Below are 21,976 nucleotides of genomic sequence, written 5' to 3'. Positions count from 1 at the left end.
CAGCAGCTTGTGGCTCATCTGCAAGCATTGGCTCCTGTCCCTGGCTAGGGCTGATGTCCTATTGCCTGGGAGAGTGAAGTGCTGCACTTCCAGCAGCCTGAAAAATTCATGCTCCTCGGAGATCGCTTTCTCCAGCATGCATAGAAGAGAAGAAACTTGCCCCAGTGAACCAGATGTGTGCTTTAGTATGCAGGTGCCATGCTCTGTCTGCTGCATCCTGGCAGCACAAGCAAAATGCCAAGTGCTTTCACATGGGAATAAGTGATCATGAGAGACTGCTTGGTGGAGGATTTTAGTCTAAAAGAGAAAGGACTAATTATTAATTTTCTTTTTGTTAGGTAAACCAGGTCCACAGGATTCATCGGTACAAACCTGGTAGCAGAGGAGAAGAGCCAGCTCATGAGTCCCTGATGCTTCCTGTCCTACAGAGGATGGCTCCCCACTCATTCCTTCTTCCCTTGTAATGTGAGTGTGGGCAGAAACTCAGCAGGCTTCTCAGCCTTGGAAGGGTGGGTGTTTCAGAGCTGTGCTTGGAGGAAAGTCTCCCATCCTTTTATGTGTGTTTTAGAGTTAGTTAACAGTGAGCGAACGTAAAGCCTTGCTGAGACACAAACCACTGTTCTTTCATTTGTAAGGACGCAACTCACCTCTGAGCTCTGAAGCTGTGTTTCCTGTCTCCCTACCAAGCTGTGAGTTGAATTCATAGACATGTCAGACTGGAAACTGCAGTAACTTACTATGCAGTACAGAGAGGCTTTGTTTTGGTACAGAAGTTGTAAAATTTAGTTTTCTGTGACTTTTCTAAGCAGCTCAAGGAGGTTGTAGACATGTGTGCTAATTAGTACAAAGAACTTGCATGTGTGTGCATGGTGGAGAGGAGCTTGCATCTGCACAGGATGTGCCAGGCACCCCCTGGTCATTGCCTGGGCAATGCATCATTTAGTTTACATCTATGGAATGGCACAGTCCTGTTGGCAAATGACTCTGGATTTTGGAAAGCTGTTGCATCTTGTTTTCTTTCAAATATTCTATTCTTTCCTGGGCTTGATGACGTGTGGGAATTTAGAAAGTGAGTGAGCTCATGACAGCCTAAGGTATGTATAGGTAGTTCATAAAAGAAAACAAAAAAAGAGGAGAAAATAGCAAAAATCAGTAGTCTGCAGTCATTAGACTGGAGCATTATTATGCTGCAGAGGCAGAATCTCTTCCTCTTCCATTAAGTGTTGATTGCCTCCTAGTTTTTTGACATCAATTTAATTGCACTTTGTCATTGCCCATGCGTCCTGTGGCTGCAACAGTCTGGATGGTAGGACAGTGTTTTATAGAATCATAGAATAGTTAGGGTTGGAAAGGACATTAAGATCATCAAGTTCCACCCCCGCTGCCATGGGCAGGGACACCTCTCACTAAACCATGTCACCCAAGGCTCTGTCCAACCTGGCCTTGAACACTGCCAGGGATGGAGCATTCACAACTTCCCTGGGCAACCCATTCCAGTGCCTCACCACCCTCACTTCCCATGTGCTTACCATGGTGGAAACAACCACCGGATGACTGGAAACATACGCTGTGCTCCACACCACTGCCTGGAACACTATCCTGAGCCTTCAGAACCAAGTCTTGTGGTGACATGGCACCCCAGAGAGAATTGAGTCAGACAATGGAACTCATTTCCAGAACAAGCTGATAGACCCTTGGGCCAAAGAGGATAGCATTGAGTGTGTACATCCCTTATCATACACCAGCCTCTGGGAAAATCAGATGGTACAATGGAGTGTTCTTATCTTAAGCCCTGGGATTTACATTCTTCTGATTCTACTCCCCACCCCTTTGGGAGCAGGGCAGGGGGAAGAATGGGGGGAGTGACTGAGTGGGTGAGTGGTTCTGAGTTACTGGCTGGGCTTAAACCATGATAAAACTTCTTCCTTATATCTAACCTAAACTTCCCCTGTTTAAGTTTTAACCCATTACCCCTTGTCCTACGACTACAGCCCCTAATGAAGAGTCCTTCCCCAGCATCCCTATAGGCCCCCTTCAGATACTGGAAGGCTGCTATGAGGTCTCCACGCAGCCTTCTCTTCTCCAGCCTCAACAGCCCCAACTTTCTCAGCCTATCTTCATACGGGAGGTGCTCCAGTCCCCTGATCATCCTTGTGGCCCTCCTCTGGACTTGTTCCAACAGTTCCATGTCCTTTTTATGTTGAGGACACCAGAACTGCACACAATACTCCAAGTGAGGTCTCATGAGAGCAGAGGGGCAGGATCACCTCCTTCAACCTGCTGGTCACGCTCCTTTTGATGCAGCCCAGGATACGGTTGGCTTTCTGGACTGTGAGAGCACACTGAAGCTGGTTCATGTTCATTTTCTCATCAACCAACACTCCCAAGTCCTTCTCCGCAGGGCTGCTCTGAATCTCTTCTATGTCCAACCTGTAGGTATGCCTGGGATTGCCCTGATCCAGGTGTAGGACCATGCACTTGGCCTAGTTGAACTTCCCTGCTGGGAAGCACTTTTGTTTCACAGCACTGCCCGAGCAGGAGTGCCCATCTTTGCTCTCTGGAAATTTATTTCCAGTGAAACAGACAACAAATCCCAGGAGGTAAAATTGAGTGTGCTGACACTTCAGGCCCTCTCATGGATGAAGGAACCTCTGCAGAAGCAGAGAATGGTCAAACAGCTCCATGAAGCCGCTCTGTGCTGGGTTGTGGTGGTGAGGATGCAGAATGGCAACAGGCTTCAGGTAAAACAAAGTTAACGTGATTTGTCTCATTCTCCTCTGGGCTGGACTGGGGGAAGCTGTAACTTACAAAACTACATTGCAGGAGGGATTTGGTTTGACTGATGTCTCAATGTTAACAAAACTATGGGAAAATTTAAGATCAAATTGGTACTCACCTGAGTTTTTGTAGTGTGTGTTAGAATGTAATACTGAAATCTACTAATTTAAACATTTGAAATACTAAAATCTACTTCATTTTAAACCTCTTTGAGATTATTTTGAATAACAAAGAAGATGGACACAGATGAAAATTATCTTTTCAGGAGACAGCAGTATAAATAGGATGATACAACCCAGTGGTACTGCAGTTGTCTGAGTATCTTCCGTTACAAACAAGCAGTTATATATATTATTGTGTATACAGGCAGCGGGGTGCCCTCTGCCTGCTCCTGAGAGGGGGTAGAACTGCTAATCTGCACAGGTGTCTATCTGATGTATTCCTGTATTGCTTCTCGTGTTTGATTCATTACAAAAATCCCCTTTCTGATTTCACTGGTAAGTTAAATGAGAAGTGCTGGCAATTTACTGGCTATAAATGAGTCACCAAGATCATTGCTCGGGATTGCCATCTTACACTTCATGAATGTTTGAAAATCTAATACAGAATCAGAAACTCAGGCTATGTAGAGGTCAACAATCTAAACTTTCAGTATAGTTCCAAACCTCAGCAAGAGGCTTGTGGTTCAAGATTTCTTCAAATTCAGCTCCATAGTTCATAATTTGGTATTCTGAAAAAATTGTTAGGAAAGCAGAGAAAAGCACATGGGGTAGATCATCAGCTATGCTGAGAGACCTGTGGGGTGATACTCATTTGAGTACTCAAACCGTTATTCTGAGTCATCGCATGGTTTACCAGCTACTTATCAAGTGGAAAAGTTGGTAGTGCAAAGGACTAGCTACAAACCAGCTTGTGTGGTTTGTCTGCATGTTGAAGTGTAACAATACAAAACCTCGTTCTAAAAATATAGACTGTTTCAAACCATGCGGCAGATTTCATCACAGTCTCAAAGAGGGGCCTTACACTCTTATGAGTCTGTATCACAAGATAAGCAGTTATTCACATTAGACCAACGTGCAGGGACATCCTCAGGTTGCATTTTCAGCAAGATCACTGAAGATCCCAGTTCTCGTTTCATTAAATGCAAATCACTTCTAAGTCTATGGGCATCCATCCAATTACTTAAATGCAAAACCAGTCCCTTAGTGTCACGACAGTTTTGGTTTCCTTTCACAACAGCTAGAAATTTGTAGTTCACATAAGCTGTATAAAGAAAAGGGAAAATGGTTAGAGCAGAAGCTGAATGTGCTTGGGAAGCCAAGTCCAACCTATGGAAGTGGCAACACTGGGAAAGCAGCAAGCTTGATTTGACAGATAGTGTTGCAGTCAAGCAGCAGCTACTTGAAGTATCCCAAAGGTGTCTCAGGGTTGTGGTCCTTCAGGAGGGTTCTGTGCCCTGAATCCAGGGCTGAGAGCATGAGTCGGAGCTGTTGCAGGGTGGTGGGAAAGAGCAGAGCCTACAGTGCCAAAGCTCCATTAAGGAGCAGTGCTGCTCCTGGCAAGTGCTGGAGAGGCTGGGGTCTGCACTGACGTGTGACAGAGAGTTCCTCTGCAGACGTCAATGCTGGAAATAATTTTGGGAACTGGGATGCCTGTAAAGAGCCTGAGAGCTCTGGGACTGGAGGGGCAGAGATGCAGATTGACCAAGGACTCGATCCGCAGGAGCAAAGAAGCAGCCCTCTGGGGTCTGAGGATGGAAGATGAGGATTTTCTGCTTTCATTCCACAGAAACAGGTAGGAGGAAAGGAGAGCCCTGGCAATACCTTTTCTCTGCTCTTCCCTTCTTCATCAGCCTTTCCTGAGTTTGTGTCTGCCCAGAATGCATCAGCACCATGGGCACACTGGAGGAGATCTGAAGAGTGAAAAGGTAGTATGCTCATAGCACCATATTGCTAATCTACCAACAGTAACAGCGCGTTAGAGAGCTTTAATGTGCAAGACAGACGTTAGCGGCAGTGCTGCCTGGCACCTGTATGTCATTGTGTATACTTTGGGAGTTCAACACTGAGCTGCCTTGTCTGAAGAGCCTCAAAGGTCCCACGTTTTGCTCTGGTGGGAGATTGTATTTGTTTCTCCTCTCATCTTGGCTGGAGATGAGTCACTTGGTTTCAGAAAAGTAAACGAGGGTTGCCTGAGGAACTGAAATGCATTTTGTTTGTTTTCAAAGGCACTTAGCAGGGTGATTGTGGACAGGAAAAGGGGAAGAGGCTTTGAGTCACCACCATCACCACATTACACAGCATGCTTTAGCAAGTAAGTAGACGCCACCCCTGAGGCACCGCTTACTGCTCTCAGGAAAAAGGAGAGAGTTTTCTCCCTGTTGTGCATTACTTTTTTAACTCTTTTTTTTATCCCCCTAACAAGTACCATGGTGGAGGCAAGTGAGAGAGAAACTGTGAGAAGGGTCAGTGGAGCCCCCTTAACCGAGGGGGGTTCCCGGTTGATCCACCCAGACATTCATCCTTCATCTCAGAGGCAAAGGACAGATATGTCAAACCATCCCTGGGGTGCTGCTGTGACATGCAACATACATCTGTTCCTGTCTGTCTGCCAGGAGAGGGACAGGGACCGCAGGGACTCATCCATGTCAGCCATAAACCCTCCAGCTATGTGTATCAGGTATTTTCTGACAGGGTGTTCCTCTGCTGCAAGATGCTGAGGTTTTGAGGGAGTATTTAAGATGGGAATGTACCAACACTTCAGGAATGCAGGGTAATGAGGGGATCCCCTGGAGCAGGGTAAGCCCCATGACAACATTTTCCTGGCACTAGGAGTTCCTCTGCTCCAGTACATGCCTTCCTGATCACCAGGAGGGCAGCGCATGCGGGAGAAACATGAACTTCAATGATGCCAATAGCACCTACAGATCGAAATAATTTGAGCTTGGGTTAGAATATGTTTCATTTTTTTTTAATTGCAGATACCTGACAAATATAAAAATATTCCAATGGCCATATTTTAAACAGTTTAACCCAGCCTTTGGCTGAAGAAAGAAACAGTGTTCCTCAAGATCCCTGGAAGGCACAGGTAGGCAAGGTCTTTCACATAAACACTCAATGTGCAAAGGCTTGCAGGACTTAGAAGCCATTTGTGTCAAGGCATCAGGACTGCTATGGAATAAGAACAAATGCAAACCGCCTTTCATTACTTATCCCAAAGCATTGCCAAAGTTTCTTCAAAAGAAGAAAATACCATTTCCCTGCCTGCTGTATCACCAATACCTCCTGCAAAATGGAGGTTTTGTCTGGTATTTGTCAGGCTACAGGTTGGGTGTCAGGAAGCAGAAGTACTGGTCTGCCAGCAGCCTTTCTTTCTGGGTTGGCAGAAACCCCCACTTCTAAAGCCAGCATACTTGCACACACTTGCACACAGCTGAAGAAACCCACACAGGAGGGATGCAGTCTAGCAGGCTGCAGGAGACATCAAGGTCCGTTCTTTGGCTGCTTTGGATGGCTACCAGTTGGTGTCCCCAGCAGCAGTGAAACTGCACTCAGACAGGGTCTCCAGCAGTCACTGGTGGTGACTGGTGGAGCCCAATTCTGCAAAAATTCATTTTTCTTGAAAATTTGTGATTTTGTTTTTCCTTAAAATCTTTTGTGAGATGACAGCAATGTAGCACAAGTTCTTTAATTCTCATTAAAAAATAACTGTTACAGCCGAAACCAGGACAGGGATGGTGGTGGGATGGTCTCAAGGGACAGGTTTCAGCTCAGAGCTTAGCTTTCCTGGGAGGCCGTGCACCCCTGCCCTGCACAGGGAAGAGTGTGCTATTTTGTCTAACCCCCAGGACTTGCAAGCTGTGCCAAGGTAGGACTGGTCAAGGTGCTGTACTCCAATGAGCAGAGGCATCTCTGCTGGGTTTGTGGGTGACTCTGTGCCTTTGCCAAGTCATTTCAGATCTCTTCTCCAGCGCTGACCATTTCTGAAGTGATACAGTATTTTTCAATAGCACATAGCTATCATTCTTATAGAATATTTCACTTTGCTCCTAAAATTACTGGGAATTTTGTTTGATGGCAAGATGAGGTATCACAAGATTAAAAAAAAAAAGGTGAGGGAAATCTTTCCCAAGAAAACAGTGCAAGCACTTTGAAATGTGTGTGAAACATTCTGTCCTTTTGGGCATGGCAGAGCAGCTAGAAGGAGGTGGGGATAGATGCGGATCTTGTTTCTGTGGGAGAAGCAGCTGATGGCTCTCCTGTGTGGGTGCTGTCATGGGATGTGTGCTGACCAGTGGTGCAAGGAGTGAGAGGGAAGGCAGCTCCTCCCTAGTGAGGTGATGCAGTAAGGGCTGGGTAAGTAGTAGTAAGAAAATAAACTTAGTGAGTCAGAAATATGATTAAAATCAGCTGTGCAAAAAAAAAAGCAAACAAAACCCTCCTGTGTTACATAACTCCTAGGAGTTAAATTTTACTTACTTTTTAGTTGAATGTCCCATCCCACTGTGTTCATTGTTTTACTTACCCTGAGTTTCTGCCAAGATTGTGATGTGATCTATAGTGCTCTGCAGTCCCAAACCAGACTTGTTTCCAGCATAAGAGGAGACACAGGTTTCTTTTTTAAAATTGTACTGATTTTACAAACTTGTTCTGCTTTTCACAGTCCCTTACATAAAAGCTGTTATCTTTTCTGTGGGTGAGCGCTCTTGGTCACAGCTGGGCACCCATCCCTGCACTTCCTCCATCACTACTTGTAGGGGCAGAGCACTATTAAAGGCATGTGAATCACCTTTAAATTAATCTGTTGTGACAGCGTACAACAGACTGCATTGGCATTCTACAAGGTTAGCAGAGACAAAACTGAACTGCCCTCTCCCCATGGTGCATCTCTCTCTCTGGGAGGTGGGTCTCCTACTACTGCGTGTAGCAATACTTCATAAAGGTGCATAAAAAGTCTCTACTGAGAAAAAGGAATGTAACTTGTACATTTTTATTACTTCTCTGTTTTGGCAGCAATAGCCATGCTTTTCCCTTGTGAATGTTCAAATGCCAGCTAAGGTTAGTTGTGAAAAACTCTGGTTCCTTTGTAGAGTTAGTCCTCAGTGTTTGTCCAGCTGACTCAGCAAAAAATGTCAGCGTGTTTCAGATGAGTCCCATCAGGATGTCCAGCCTCTCTCAGTGGCTGCTCCTGGCAGGTGAGCAACAGGTCAGATGATAACTGGAATGAAAAAACAACCCAACAAAAAATCCTCAGCATGACGAAACCTCCCAAATGAGTTTGCTGCTGGGACAAAATCCTTTGGAAGAGAAGAACCCGCTGTAAGAAAACTTGATTTTAGAGCAACAGCTTGCCACATGTGTCAGTCCATGCTCTGGCCTGTGCAGACCAGGGCAAGATCCCAGTTGGGATCGCTCTGCTCCAGGGGGATGGACGGCTCAGCCCCCTGGCTGCTGGCACAGCATGCCAAGCGCGTATGCAAAGGGGGTGTGCATGAGAGGGTCCCTGGGGTGTCACTGGTAGTTGTGACCACCCCACCTGCCCGCCTGGATAGCCTCAGTGCATGCGCCTGGGCAGGCACAGTGCAGCTGCGTTCCTGCAGCTCCCATCATCCTCCGCTAGCCCTGGCCAGCCAAGGGAGATGCAAGGATGACATTTAGGCAAGGCTCTCCCTGGCACTGTGCCTGTTCATGGCTCTTCGTGGCAACTCCTCATGTTCATTTCTTCAGACCCTGCACTTACTTTGGTGTTTGCTCCCAAAACTGCTTTGTTGAGTAAGCCATTGCTCCCTACCAAAACGCAAGCTGCACACATTGCTCTGCCCTTGCTCTGCAGTTTTCAGCTCCTGCTCTCAGTCTGAGACTTTCAGTTCTTGCTTTCCTCTCTGTGGCTGGAAAGTCATGCACTAACACCATTATCCAAAGAAAGCATTGTTTTCCCATCTTTCACAAGGTAATTTGAGCAATGCAGGCGACGACGAGCAAGTGGGAGAATGAACAACTGAAATGCAGGCATGTGTCTGAAGCAAGTAGTGCTTTAAGGACAAATCATTGCAGAGAGAAGAAGCTGTTTGGTGAGAATTGTGTGCAAGAATGGAAAAATTAAGCAGATTTCTTTAACTGCCAAGCTTAATTCTTAACTCTTCTATGAGCACAACACATACCAAGTGCCTTGGTGATCTGCTAGAAGAGATTTATGTAACATGCACCTAAACCACAAGTCACATGGCTGGCTTTCCGGTCTTATACTTTTTGATCACGGAGGGGTGAGTGTATTTTAGTTTCCTCAGCCATGCTGCAGCATTTAGCAATGCTGGTTTAAATGACCTTCCACCAACATGGCTCTAAGGTGGCTCAATCAGCAAAACCGTAACGCCAACTTCATAGGCTTCGGTGCTGACCCTGCTGGGGGGGAACAGGCTCTGCCAATGGACAACAGGAGGATCCAGGTCCTGGCCAACATAGTGGGGACGCTGCCCCGCGGGCGCAAGCAGGTATGGGGTTGTTTCTATGTACTGGGAGGCTGGTGGCTCCTTCCAGCCTGGAAAGCTACTTTCTGGCTGTGCCTGCAGGTACCAGCAGAAACGTCCCTGTTTCCCCAAGTGACCTCACAGGTTCAGTGGGCTCCTGGTGTCAGGGTGCTAGAAGGATCACCACCAGATGCCTTTAGCCTAGCTGGTTTGGGGATTGCAGTAAAATCTTTTCAGCATCAGCGGTTTGGGAAGCTTTTGAGAGGAGCAAGCAAAGAAGTGTTCTGTCCGCAGGGGCTTGGGTGCATGAAATCTTTTGCAGCTGAGATCTGCCCTGGCTGTATTTCTTCTGTTTACAACAGCACTGAGAGTCAAAATAGGCTCTTGCTGTCCAGGAGTTCCTTTAAACTGCATTTACTTCAGTACAGCAGCTTGGCTGGACTGCTCTTTGTGCTGCAGTGCTGACAGAAAGCACCTGAGTTATTTCCATCTGGGTTTTGGAGTATTTTGCTACAACTGTTGGACTGGTTGGGCTGTCTCTGGCATCTGGGCTTTTCCCCCAGAACTGTATATTTCTGCTGTTTGCAGCTGGAGCTCCACAAAACTATCTCTTGCTGTTGCTCTAAATTGCCAGGTGAGCAATTCCATCTTTGGTCTATTTGTCTAGCATGAAGGAACCTAAATAGGAAATGTTTGAGACACATTGTAATCTGGAAGTACTATTAGAAAACTGGTACATAATATCTGCGCACTTAAGGCTTTTTTTAGTAAAGGAAGCACACTTAATCCTTTTCTTTGTACAAGTGTGGGGAGATAAAAGAAAGCGAGAGCCAGACTAATCTTGGGAACACCACTGCTCGGTAGCATCCAGCCCCCACAGCTGAGAAGGAGCAGCCCTTTGTGCAGCAATTGCTGCTGGTGCAAGGGGAAGGTGGCAGTAATGGCTGTGACACTGCTGTGTTTGTTAAAGTTGACTTACAACACGGGCATCAGGCCTGACAACTGGTCTGCACAGACCATATGTACCTAACGCTCACTGGCCTGCCATTAGCTGTTTCACCTGGTGTGCAGTTTATATTACACATGTGGTCTCTCCCTCCTCTACTTTTCTTTCAACAAGTAAACGTATGTCTCTATAGGTGGCCATGCTGTGGTATCATTTTATACTGCTGAAGCCCAAGATGTGCGGCTGTGTAGACTACAATCATTTCAGGGATAATGTAATTCCTTGCTTGTGTTTCATTTTTATGGGAAAAATCAGTGTTTAACACTGGTCCTCACTTTCTCCAGAGAACTCTTCAAGCACAGGTCTACCTTGCTTGAAGCAGGGATCCTAACTTGTTGCCATGATCATGCATCAATCGGCTCAGAAGTGGTGTGCAACTGCCACAAGAAACTGCAGAGAAAATAGTCTTCAGATACTTTAATTTATGTGTGCTTTCTGCCTTTTCTGACAAGCAATAAGTTTATAAATGCCCACAGATTTTTAGTGGGAAGGTATAAAAGAAAGGTGAGGTTGTAGTATTAGATACGTGATTTGGGCACTTCAGAGATAATAGTTATAGCAGTAACAGGAATGAGGGCAATCCCTGCTTTCCAGAATCTTGGAGCCTCACCCATTTCAGCTTTTTTCAGGGCTCCCACTGTTGGAAAGATGCTCTGGTGCTGTGTGCCCATCAGCCTTCCCCAAGAGCAAGAGTGCCTGTGCACCCCTTAGGAGGGAGCAGCCCATGGCACGGGGTGGCCACAAGCCATGCTGTGGCGCTGGCTGACCCCTTACTCTGTGTGATGCACTGCAGTACAAGGTGAATTCTGAAGAAGGAATATGCCTTCTGTTATTTGAAAACACAGGGTTGCTATATAGTGTGTTTTGTGTGTTTTTTTTTTTTTTAATTTTTCTTCCTGATTGTTTTGTTTGTAAGTGTGCAAAATAAGACATTGTTGTCATTGCTAGAAGCAGTGGAATGTCCATCTCTGATGCCCTGTTGGATGCAGGGGTTTTCTTGAGTGGTTGAACATCTTGTCTTCCCCAGTTCTGGAGTCCTCAGAAATTACATCTCCAGCATTCTGGGGAAGAGTTTTCTGCTCCAAGCATTTTAGGTGTCAGATTCAACCTGAAATTATCACAACTGCACAAGAAAAGCCTTGTGCTTCTCTATTTTATATTGGCTGGCAGTAGGGCAGCTGTCAATTTTAACTTATTGCAGGGAAGATTAGATAGCTAGTGGGAGGTTTTCTGATAAAGTTGGAACAGGTACTGCATTACCATCTGCCAGTGAGGATGCCCAGATGTTTTCTGGAGGTGAACAACTGAAACAATATTCTGATTTACTAAGAGTACCCATGTTGGTTTTGTTTTGGCTTTATTTTTGGAAATACTAATTTTTATATTTAAAAAGTTCAGGAAAATAAGAAAAGCTGAGCTATAGCCAGTTTTTCAGGGCTTAATTTCCAACATAATAAAAACAAACATGAATTCCTTCATCTTCCTCATGCCAGTTAATGCAGTCCTTCACATCAGAATGTGTTGCAGTTGATGCTTTGTCTTACAACAATGTTAGTTAAACATCCTCCATAGGCATTAATATCAGATCTGTTATGGCTTGAAATTGTTCTCTAACTCACTTGGAAAGGAATGGTAGGGTGAAGAAAATCTTCTTGGGCAGGAGGGAGCACCTTTTTCCAAGGTTTGTGCACCCAGAGGTCATTGCTGTTGGCTGTTCGATCTCTGCTGTGCCCGGCTGAGCTTGCCATCAGCATCTAACAGGTGGTTTTGAACACAATGAGAAGCTGTCTTGAAACCTGGACTGTGCTGCTTTTACTCCCTATCTCAGAGTTAAGTTCTCATTTGAGTGAGGGGGAGGCTGTGTTGGCACAAGCTGGGGGTGGGAAGCCAGCAGTTATTTTTAGTTTTCTTCTAAACTACTGATTTTAGCCACGTGCCTCAAAGAACCATGAGCCTACTGACAGCTTTTTATTCCCATTTCTGATTACAGCTTGCCTTAGCCAGATCCAGCTCCTTGGGTGACTCTTCCAGGCCACAAAGGTATGACAATATTCCTCTGTAATCACTGTTATTTACTTATTCCACATGAAACGTGTGTTTTGGGAATCTTCCCATTTAGCTGCCCTGGTGGGCTAAGGGTACAGGGCAAAGAGTGGTACCCAACACCTGGGATGTGCAAGTCAAACTGTTGACATTTAGTGAGTAAGGAAAGAGCAAGCACAACCACTGCAACATCTGAAGAAAGGTGTCATACCCTGCTAGCACAAGGGTGGGCAACAATGTTTTGGTTGGAAATACAGAGTGCACAAAGTGGCAACCTGGCATTCATTTGGAATTCCGTGCATTCTTCTTACAGACACCTTGTTGCTATATTGAAAGAAGATAAAGAGGCATTTGGGTTTGAAATCCAGGTAAGGCTTAAATGATAAGCTGATTCATTTAAAAATAAAATATGCTGCAAACTCTCAAGTGTCACATCCTTAAAATTAGGTTAAGACAGCATAAAGCAGAGAAAGTGTCTGCCAGTTCCTCACTACTGTAAGCTCTCTTCAGAGAGCTTACAGTAATAATACAGAACTAGGATGCATTTCCAAGTTGTTTTTTTTTTTTCACAGCAAAGGTCACAGATGAAAATTTCTGGCCTGCTCCCAAGTCAGTGTTGAATGTAGGAGAAATCTCGTCCAAATCCAAATACGAGGCAATGGCAATGAATTCTTACTTCCATAAATGAGTATTTTTAGAAGAATTATATATGAGACTATTTTAACATAAAGAGACATCCAAAAACCTCTCTCTTAAAAAAATACTTTCTAGTAGCTTTTTACTGCCTCCTTTAAGATATATAGACATACATATCTTCAAAGTCAATGTATACTATTGATATGTTTTTTAATAAATAAATAACTGCTAAGCATGAGTTTTTGAGTGCTAAATCGTATAGGAAGGAATTCTGTTAGATGTAGAAATCAGTAAATCATTACATAGGAAAACCAGAATCTTTTCAGGAGCACTGCTAATAGGAGATTCTTGTTCTGTAGATTTTTGCGCGAAAGGTAACTCTCAGATCGGTAAACCTGATAAAATCCTGGTTATGAATAAAAGATAACCTCAGGAATAAAACGATGAAGTTTTGGGAGCAGCGGGTTGTAGCAACGCCACAGAGCTCTGCCTGCTGGTGGGACCTGCAGGTGGGAACACGTTTTGAGAGATCCTCCCATGTCACTCCTGTGTTTCGATCACTGTGGCAGCAGGGCATCTTCAGAGTGCTTGCCCGTATCTGTGCACAAAGAGAAAACAGTATTTTCAGTGAAATTAGTGTATTAGGAAAAGCTGAACTTTTTCAGATTTGTTTCTGTGACTAATGAGTGGGTAAGAGTTCAGCTCGTGAACAGTGGAGAGCTTTCAGAAGGGAGGATAATTGAGTCAATTATTGGGCTTTTGTATAAATTGTCAGGGCAGATTTTCATTATATGTGACATTCTGATTAAAAATAATTGTTCTTGGCACATTTTCTTCCTGAACATTCAGCCTGAGCATTTCTCTAGAAACTCCAGGCTATGGAAAGGCAGTATTTGTCTGATACTAAGGATTACCCATTATTTAGAGGCTGTAATTTCATTACTACAAGTTAAAATTAGTCAAACCACAATAAGATGGTGTGAACCTTTAGGTCTACCATCTGCAGGGAGCTCATGAGAACTGCAGTGATGGCCAAATGCCAGAGTTTCTTGCGTGTTATCACTTCTTCTACTTCCCACTTGTGGATCAGAGCCTGGGTGCGGCTCCCAAAACACCCAAAGTGCTTGCAGAGCAGACATTGGTAGCTGGTCTCTCCCCTCCACTGCAACCATTTAAAAGCTAGGTGTGGCCTCCAAAACCACAGCCCAGCCAGCTTCTGCAGTCCAAGAGGAGAAGGTACATGGAAAGGAAGTCCACTTTCCTGGAGTGCTTCTCTTGGGGCCATCAGTCACACCCCAGAGATGCCCACCTCTCCTGGCAGCTCTTGTGGGGACATCCTGACACCTCTGTCCAGATGTTCCAGCTAGGTGTGATGAATCCCACCCTGCTCATCCCCTCATATCACTCAAGCTGGCCCAATCTTTCAGGCTGGTAGGTGAACATGACCTGCAGCTGCATGTCCTCCAAGACACTCATGTTTGACTTGGTGTTCTTAATTTATCCAAAAGATTTATTATTGGTCCAAGGGCCGATATCACTGTGATGGTGTGATTTGGGCAGATAAGCTCTGAAATCAGACAGCTTTCATCCCTATTTGTTCCACACTGATTGAGAAATTTGGGAATCTAACATGACTTCTTATATCGGGGTTAGATGTGGCTGTCAGGTTTTCAGGAAGTTCAGCTTCACTCTTCAATTTTGGTAAGAAGATGTGGCTAGATACTGATATTTGCATGTAACCAAGAAGACATTTCCTGTCATTGCAAGATCCTGTCAGGTTGCATTGCCTACTTTTGCATTTTTTTAAATACATCAGCACTGATAATCACATGATGGATTTATAGTTAGGGTTACTTAATGTATATTTAAACGTATAAGTCAATCATAAAAAGCACTTTTGAGAGGGTGAGGTGATGTGGTTAATGAGTTTAAGAGGCCAAAAGAGCAAAAGTAGGTTCGACTTTTCCTGCTTTTCAGTTCCCCTATTGTGAATCGATCTATCTGGAAGCACCAGCTGGCTTCATGCAGCATTCACAATGAATAGGAGTTGATCACTTGAAAGCCCAAGTCACATCCTGCCATGCTGTGGCTGAGAACATGAAATACCCTTCCAGAAAGGAATCTGCACCCATGCTAACAGATATTCTTGACTGAAGTTACTGAGTTTTTGACATTGAATAACCAACTTGCTTTAAAAGTTTGTGGGTGTTTTTTTTTTGCAAAGTCACCTTACAGGTAACTTTCAGGTGTCTGCTGTTCTCTATCATAAGAATGCAATTTCTAGTTGTTAGGTTATAACATTCTGCTCTTTGCACTTGCATGATAATACACCCTGCTCAACACAGACTTCTCATTTCAAAAATGTGTAAAAAAAAATATTGATTTTTAAATCTTTTTTATGGTTTTTATATTGGTAACCCTGTCACTTTGGTATTAACAGACTATAAGATTTCCAAACCAAAATGATTACTCCCTGGAGGTATGCACTTGTGTCTGCAAAATTCAAGAAGAAAGTCCTGCCTATCTTTCTGGCCTTCAAACTGGTAACAATTCATGTTGTTTTCCTGCTGTGGTGGCCTTACCTTGCTTCCCTCCCACTTACTTTTGTTGTAGAGCATGTGGAAGGCATGCATGTGCTAATTTTTGCTTCTGTGTATCTCTAACAGGTGATATCCTTGCCAGTATCAATGGTGTGAACACTGATGGCTATAGTCACAAGCAAATAGTGGACTTGATAAAGTCTTCAGGGAACTATTTAAGGTAAGCACCTCTCCTTCAAATGGATTTAGCTTAGAAGACTCTCCAGCTGGAAGGCAAGAAAGCTTCTCGTGCCCCCCTGCAGTCCTGTGCTGTCTCAGAGGCTGCAATCCCTGTGAGTCTGTTTGTTCAGAGCCACACTCTTGTTGCATGTGAGGGCTGAAGGCAGCCACAGAGGAGAGGGTTCAGCATGTGGGATGCTCCCTGTCCTGACACGCAGCTGCTTCCTGAGCACTCCGTGGCCCCATGCTCTGCGGTGCTCTGTGGTACATGGCCTGGAAGTGCTCAACGCTCCTCTCCACTTCAGTGCCAACGTTGCCTGTTCTTCACAGGTTAGAGACTGTCAATGGGGCCATGTTTGTGCGGAAGATGGAGCTCGAGACCAAGCTGCAGCTACTGAAGGTAATGTAATTAATTAGTTAATCTGTTGTTGAATGCAGAGGCCTGTTGGGTTTCACTGCTAATGGAGGTAGCTCCATGGGGCCAGGTGTCCTGGCAGGGGACAGACACCACTGTCACCATCACCCCAAGCCACAGTCCCTATAGTATTTTCTGTATATATTTTTTTTTTTTGTAATATTTTCCCTCACAATGATTTCTGTAGCTCTCTAAATATTTCCAGTTCTCCCTGTGTCTCAGCTGTGCCCAGCTGGTAGGCAAACCTCCTCTGTAAGAACAGAACAGTGTATTTTAATATCCTCTGTACTTAGCAGAAATGGAAGGCAGGCTTTCCCAAGCAGAGCCCAGGCTCTTCAGGGACAGCACGCTGGTGGCACCTCTGACTTGTAGAACTTCTGTTCTCCCAGCTGAGTCTGAGGCAGCCAGGCTGGCAATAGGGTTTTGGGTGCCAGTGACCCAGCATGCCTCTCTGCTCACCCCACTGCAGCCACAGCACTGCAGGGGCCAAGGGCTTGCCAAAGTTGGGACTTGGTTGACCTGAGTGAAGGATTTTTCCTTATGGTGACTCTATGCCAAACTCTGCACGCAGGAGTATGGTACTTTAAAGAGTTCATTAAAAATTAATCTGACTAGAATAAGCCTCATGCCAAGCGGGTTAGGCTTGCCAGAGCTAAGCAGCAGGGACAGTTTGCCATGTGTGCCATTGTCTATAAAATGTAAGTCCTGCCATGGGTGCAATTTCACAATTAGCATTTAGCATGTTTAAAACAATGTTTATTTAACTGTTTATTTAATTGGTTTGCACCTCATTTAAAACAGTACAACACCGGGTGTTGTAATTTGCTGTGTGACACTGATGCTGCAGATGAGCAAACGTTATTTGTGGGGGCTGGAGGGTGAGGAAAGGATGGATTCTTCCCAACTTTCACTGGTCTGTGGCTGGTGGATGCTGAGGGCAGTGTCTGGGTGTCCAGGCAATATCTTGGGCATCATCACTTCAGCCCAGATGATGAGCAGGGGTGAGGAGGTCAGGGTGAGACCTCAATGAGCTCAGTTTCCCCTCCAAGGCTTGTTAACCTGGTGGGAACAATGGAAGATGCTTTTGGAAATGGCTACAATGGTTTTAGGCATTGCTCCCTGGCAGACAGCTGTTATTTTCTCTCTGAAGGAGGTAAAACTGACCAGTGGGTGGTGTGGGGCTCTGGGCTCTTGGCTGGTGAGAACAGCTGGGAGAGCTGAGCTTAGAGGCAGCACCGGTGCTCCCTGTGTGGCTGGGACAAACTCCTGCATACCCAGTGTGTCTGGTGAGGTGGGAGGTGTTGGGAGACTGGTGTTAGTGCAGGTGCCATGCTGGCCTTGCGTGGAACTCTGCGTGACCACACCCCTGGAGCCTGGAGGTGTTTGGAGATGCTGGGACTGACCAGCTGGATGGCTAGTCCAGACATGGCAAGAAAGGACCCAGAGCCAGAGCACTCATCACTGTGCTAATGAGAACACAGCAGCGGGATGCTTCCAACCTGGCTACGGGCGGTACTCCATGGCAAGTCGTTAAGTCTGGTCCCTTGTAAATCTGAATGAAATAACCAGTAAAGTCACCAGAACTGGTCCATTCCTCCCTATACCTTTATAGGGAAGCCATAAAGCCAGAATCTCAAAATGTGCTGTGAATGCTTCTATTTCAAAAGAGAAGCTTTTACAAAACATCTGTTTCCCAGAAAGGCCAAACCTCTGCAACGAGTGTTGCTACGGAGTAAAATAGGATGTGAGCCTGACCCTGTGCTCTTACATCAGTGTGCAGCAGTGGAAAGAATCCAATTTTGTTTATAACTGTCTCTAGTGCCTTACTGAAGGGTGTGCCCAGTTGTTGCAAACCCCTGTAACCGCAGTGAGACGGCAATGTGCCTGTGAGTACAAGGCATCACCACAGGCTTTGACGTGCAGTTGCACAAGCATCTCTCACATGCAATTTCCTAGGTCTCTTTGAATTATAAACTTCTAAAACTTACTGTATTCAACATTGTGTAGAGATTGTAAGAGCAGACCTTGGATTAGTTCTGCTCAAAAGTGGTCACTGCTCCTGTTTTGCAGGCTTGCCCACAGGGCATACCAGTACATTACCACCCTGCGGCTGGGATGGGGTTTTCATTGTGTTTGATTTTTCCAAAGTGATGGAAAAAAAGTGAATGTGCTGACAGGATTGCCCATGCAGGTCTGGTCAGTTTGGGTGTACAAGTGTGTGATTTGGCAGCCTGTCTGGCTGAACGTCTGAGGTGCAGCAGGTTCAGGCATGTTATTGGGGAAGTACCTACTGCGACTGTCTCCAGGCAGAGGCTCATCAGTTAATTCGTTGTAATTTAACTATTCAGTAGTTTGTTTTTACAACAAAAGTTGATCTGCAACAGGGGGAAGAAAAATGTTGCTTTGTTGGATGGCATTAGGTTGGATACGCACAGGGTGGTGTTACCCTAACACAAGGTTGGGATGGTTAGCTGTGCCATCCCCACGCTGAGCTGCAAGATCCAGGAACGAGGAGCAAGGTGCGCATTCATGGCTGGTAGGTTCCAGAGCTGCGGAGAGCTAGAGGAGGGTGGGCTGCACAGCCTGTCCTGTGCTGGCTGAAGGCAAGAGGCATGCTCTACAGATTTCAGGCTGCTTCTTTTTAAATCAGATGTGTACAGCACCTCACTGAGCACTCAGAATATGGGTGAACTGTGGAGAAATTTGCTGAACTCTGGGAAAACGGACTCTGTAAAAAAATGGACATGCAAGTGCTGCCTGTAGCACCTGTACTTTCTAAATTCTTTTCTTTACAAGTGTTTTATGCTTGTGCAAATGTGTATGAACGACAGAGCCCTCTTCTTCCTCCACAGCAAAGTCTGCAGCAGAAATGGGTGGAGCTGCGCTCTCTGATCTTACAGGAACAACGCTTGCTGCACGGTATGTCCTTGTTTCCGGGAAGAAAACCGCAGTGCTGCCGAGTTCTTCTGTGGAAACAGTGTCTCACCTGTAAAAAGCAATTCTTCAATCTGATTTTCATTTGCTTTCTTTTTCCCCTGCAAATGAAGGCACGGGGCTGCCCCTGGAAAGGTTTTTTTCTGGGAGTGATAAATTTGGATGCTGCTTGACCAATGCAGACCAAAGGCAGTTTCACATGAGTTCTAGGATGTAAATATTTTATCCATTCTTATTTGGACTTATCAGGGGAAAGGTTTTTTTGCTTGTGATTTTTATGGGTTGTCTAGAGTGGCTTTGATTCTGCATGTGGGGGATGGCAGGGGCAGAGAGCACCCCACAGCTGGGAAACAGCTTCCCTCGAGGGAAAGGGGCTGCTCCCTGCACTGAGATGCTGGTCATGACATTTCCCTGCACCACTATGGCACAGGCATCCTACTCTCCAGCATTGAGCAGACACCAGTAAATAATGTTCCTCTTTGGCTTCTGCTTTCAGGGGAGGTGAATGACAACACACTGCTGGGTGCACTGGAGCTGGAAGAGGCCAGCTTGCTCAGTGGCGGCAGCTCGGCAGGACACCTCTTTCCGGTGAAGCCTCGCTTCTCCAGTGAGAGCAGCTCCTGCAGCCGGCTGAGCTCGGTGACCATGGAGAGCGAGGACAGCTTCTACCAGAGCTGTGCCTTTGAGGATTCAGCTGCAGAGAGCCTGAGCCACCAGTCGAGCTTGGATGATGACTGCTTCTTCCCCAGGGACAGAGATGGTGCTCCTGGGAGGTCATCCCTGAGGAGGATCCGCAGTATCAGCCTGGCCAGCAGCGGGTCCATGTCTCCACTCTGGGAGGGCAGCAGCAGCACCAGTACTTTTGGGACCCTCCCGAGGAAAAGCAGGAGACCCAGTGTCCGAAAGAATATTTTGAAGTTCATTCCAGGCCTTCACCGGGCGGTGGAAGAGGAAGAAAGTCGAGTCTGACACCGCGTGTCCATCCTTGATGCCCAGGGCTCTGCACGTGGGACTGCTACATGGCCTGGGACCACAGGCAGCACCTCAGGGGAGGCATGCAGTGGGTGATGCGTGGTGGTGCTGCATGGCAGTCCTCCAGAGAACAGTACTGATGATATTTAAAAAGCTCTGGGATTTTTAAGTATTTTAATTTTGAATCAGAGCACACTGTGGACCTCTTCATTAAAGTGAAAAATGACTAACTCTGAAACGTGAAGAACCTTCGCAGAACTTCCTCAGCATAGTTTAGTGTTAATAACAGTTTTTAATTGAATGCAAAATCGGTTGATAGCTATTTATTTCCTGTTACCAAAGTCATAGTCTTCTAAAGGTCTTTAATAAAGCAAGTGCTTCTACTAAAACCAGTGACAGGCTGCCCTTAGAAAGAGGATGGAGGCCAGAGCCTATGACAGAGACAGACCCTGGGCAGCAACATTTTGAAACAAAGGGCAGAGATTTACCCATGGTAAAAAGAAAATGAAAGGGTGAACTCCACAGCTCAGTTCCCAGTCACCAAAGCAGGGATCGGTTCTGCTGTTCAGCTGAGCTGACAGCACTGGTAGATTTACAAAGTAAATGCTGGCTGCTGTCAGTTTCTCACTCTTAGCTGCCATTGTATAAACCCTGCAATAAACTGGTTTATTGGCTGTGGTTTGACCAGCTGCAATCTCTGCCAGTAGCTGTCTTGCTCCAGGGATCTGAAGTAGAAAGGAGGCTGCTGAGCATACACACAGGCCAGGCTCTGTGCGTGAGGAGCTGGTGGTGTCTATGTGCTTGCTGCTTTGAGCAGCTCCACATGTTCAGAGCAGGGTGCACCAATCACTAATGCACCCCTTATAGGCTCTGGTGTTGAACAAGCATAGTGGGGAGCACCAGCAGCACTGAGCAGAGGTGCCAACAGGCTGGTAGCCCTGTGGAGAGAGCACTCCCCAGGGAAAAGCAGTGAGGTGAGTATGTCTGTGTGATCTGGGAGGGAGGCAAGGGAGCCATGGCAGTGACAGCTGTGGGAGGCTGCAAGTGATAGGCAGTGGGGAGCCAGCAGAGGGTGATGGGTCTCCTCATCTCCTACTTCTCAGCACAGCTCTGCGGTGCCAGCCTTGCTGGAAACAGAGCTTTCTGCAAGGTGTCAGATTGGCAAGAGTCACCAGAGTGCTGGGTTCTCACTGCACCCCTGGAGGGCATGGTGCTCTAGTTGCCTGGCTGGAATTTTACTGGATTTGAAAACATACTTGTCCACTTCTCATGATGTAACGATATAACTCAGATTGATCTTACCTCTTTGAGATGAGAGAAGTAAGGGCAGATGATTGTCCTGCGGGGAAGAGCAGGATTGCCCTGTGCCTGGAGACAGTTGCAGGTTGTACCCTGGGAACATCCTTAGAGGGCTGTGCTTGGGACGTGGTCCCTCTGAGTCCAGGGACTGCAGGAGATGGCCCTGGGGTTGGTGCTTCCACTGCATTGGCAGGAAGGTCATTAGGTGTTCACATTTCTTCAGGGGCAGAGACTTCGTCAGTAAGATTAACTTGATAGCTCGTATGAAGTGATTTAATAAATAAGGGCATAAATGTGAAGAAAAAGAAAAATGTTATTTCCCCCTCAGGCATCAGGGAAATAGGCTGTTTGCTCAGACCAAGCAACCTGATTATGTTTTCCAAATACAATTTAAAGAATTTTAAATAAAATTTAAATACCTTGTATGAGTCATTCATCTTTTGACCCAGCAGACCATGCAGTTGTTTACCACTTGGGTACTGCTGTGGCAGGATTTCCTGGTCTTTTCATAAATCTCAGACTAAATCCAATAGTTTCCTTCTGAGATGAACCCCAAGTAAAAACAACCTGTTCCCAATAGTTCTCTAATTAATGAACGTTGCTAAGCCAGCAGAATCCGTATTGGCGTCTGTAATTTCTCTTAAAAGGATTAAATAGCTGGTAATACG

At 45.8% G+C, this 21,976-nt stretch overlaps 1 protein-coding gene across 1 annotated transcript; it reads left to right on the top strand.

Annotated features, from left to right (window-relative positions):
- Positions 1-9,028: 9,028 nt before the first annotated feature.
- Positions 9,029-20,398, top strand: CYTIP (cytohesin 1 interacting protein). The gene is made up of 8 exons (XM_061363795.1): positions 9,029-9,268; positions 12,241-12,290; positions 12,607-12,661; positions 15,370-15,472; positions 15,596-15,689; positions 16,019-16,088; positions 18,956-19,022; positions 19,534-20,398. Exons 1-8 carry the CDS (start codon positions 9,113-9,115, stop codon positions 20,004-20,006), a joined length of 1,068 nt encoding a protein of 355 aa, XP_061219779.1. The 5' UTR covers positions 9,029-9,112; the 3' UTR covers positions 20,007-20,398.
- Positions 20,399-21,976: the final 1,578 nt, after the last annotated feature.

This window comes from Neopsephotus bourkii, unplaced genomic scaffold (assembly GCF_033783945.1).
Source record: "Neopsephotus bourkii isolate Nb327-2 ecotype Australia unplaced genomic scaffold, CSIRO-AGI_Nbou_v1 NB_1181, whole genome shotgun sequence".
NCBI classification, from domain to species: Eukaryota; Metazoa; Chordata; class Aves; order Psittaciformes; family Psittacidae; genus Neopsephotus; species Neopsephotus bourkii.
The sequence above is the reverse complement of the archived record's forward strand: the minus strand, read 5'-3'. Positions and strand labels throughout refer to the sequence as shown.

Coding starts and splice junctions, on each gene's coding strand:
- CYTIP (XM_061363795.1), top strand. CDS start 9,113: ATGGCTCTAAGGTGGCTCAATCAGCAAAACCGTAACGCCAACTTCATA. Junction 9,269..12,240: donor TGCCCCGCGGGCGCAAGCAG/GTATGGGGTTGT, acceptor TTCTGATTACAG/CTTGCCTTAGCCAGATCCAG. Junction 19,023..19,533: donor GGAACAACGCTTGCTGCACG/GTATGTCCTTGT, acceptor TTCTGCTTTCAG/GGGAGGTGAATGACAACACA.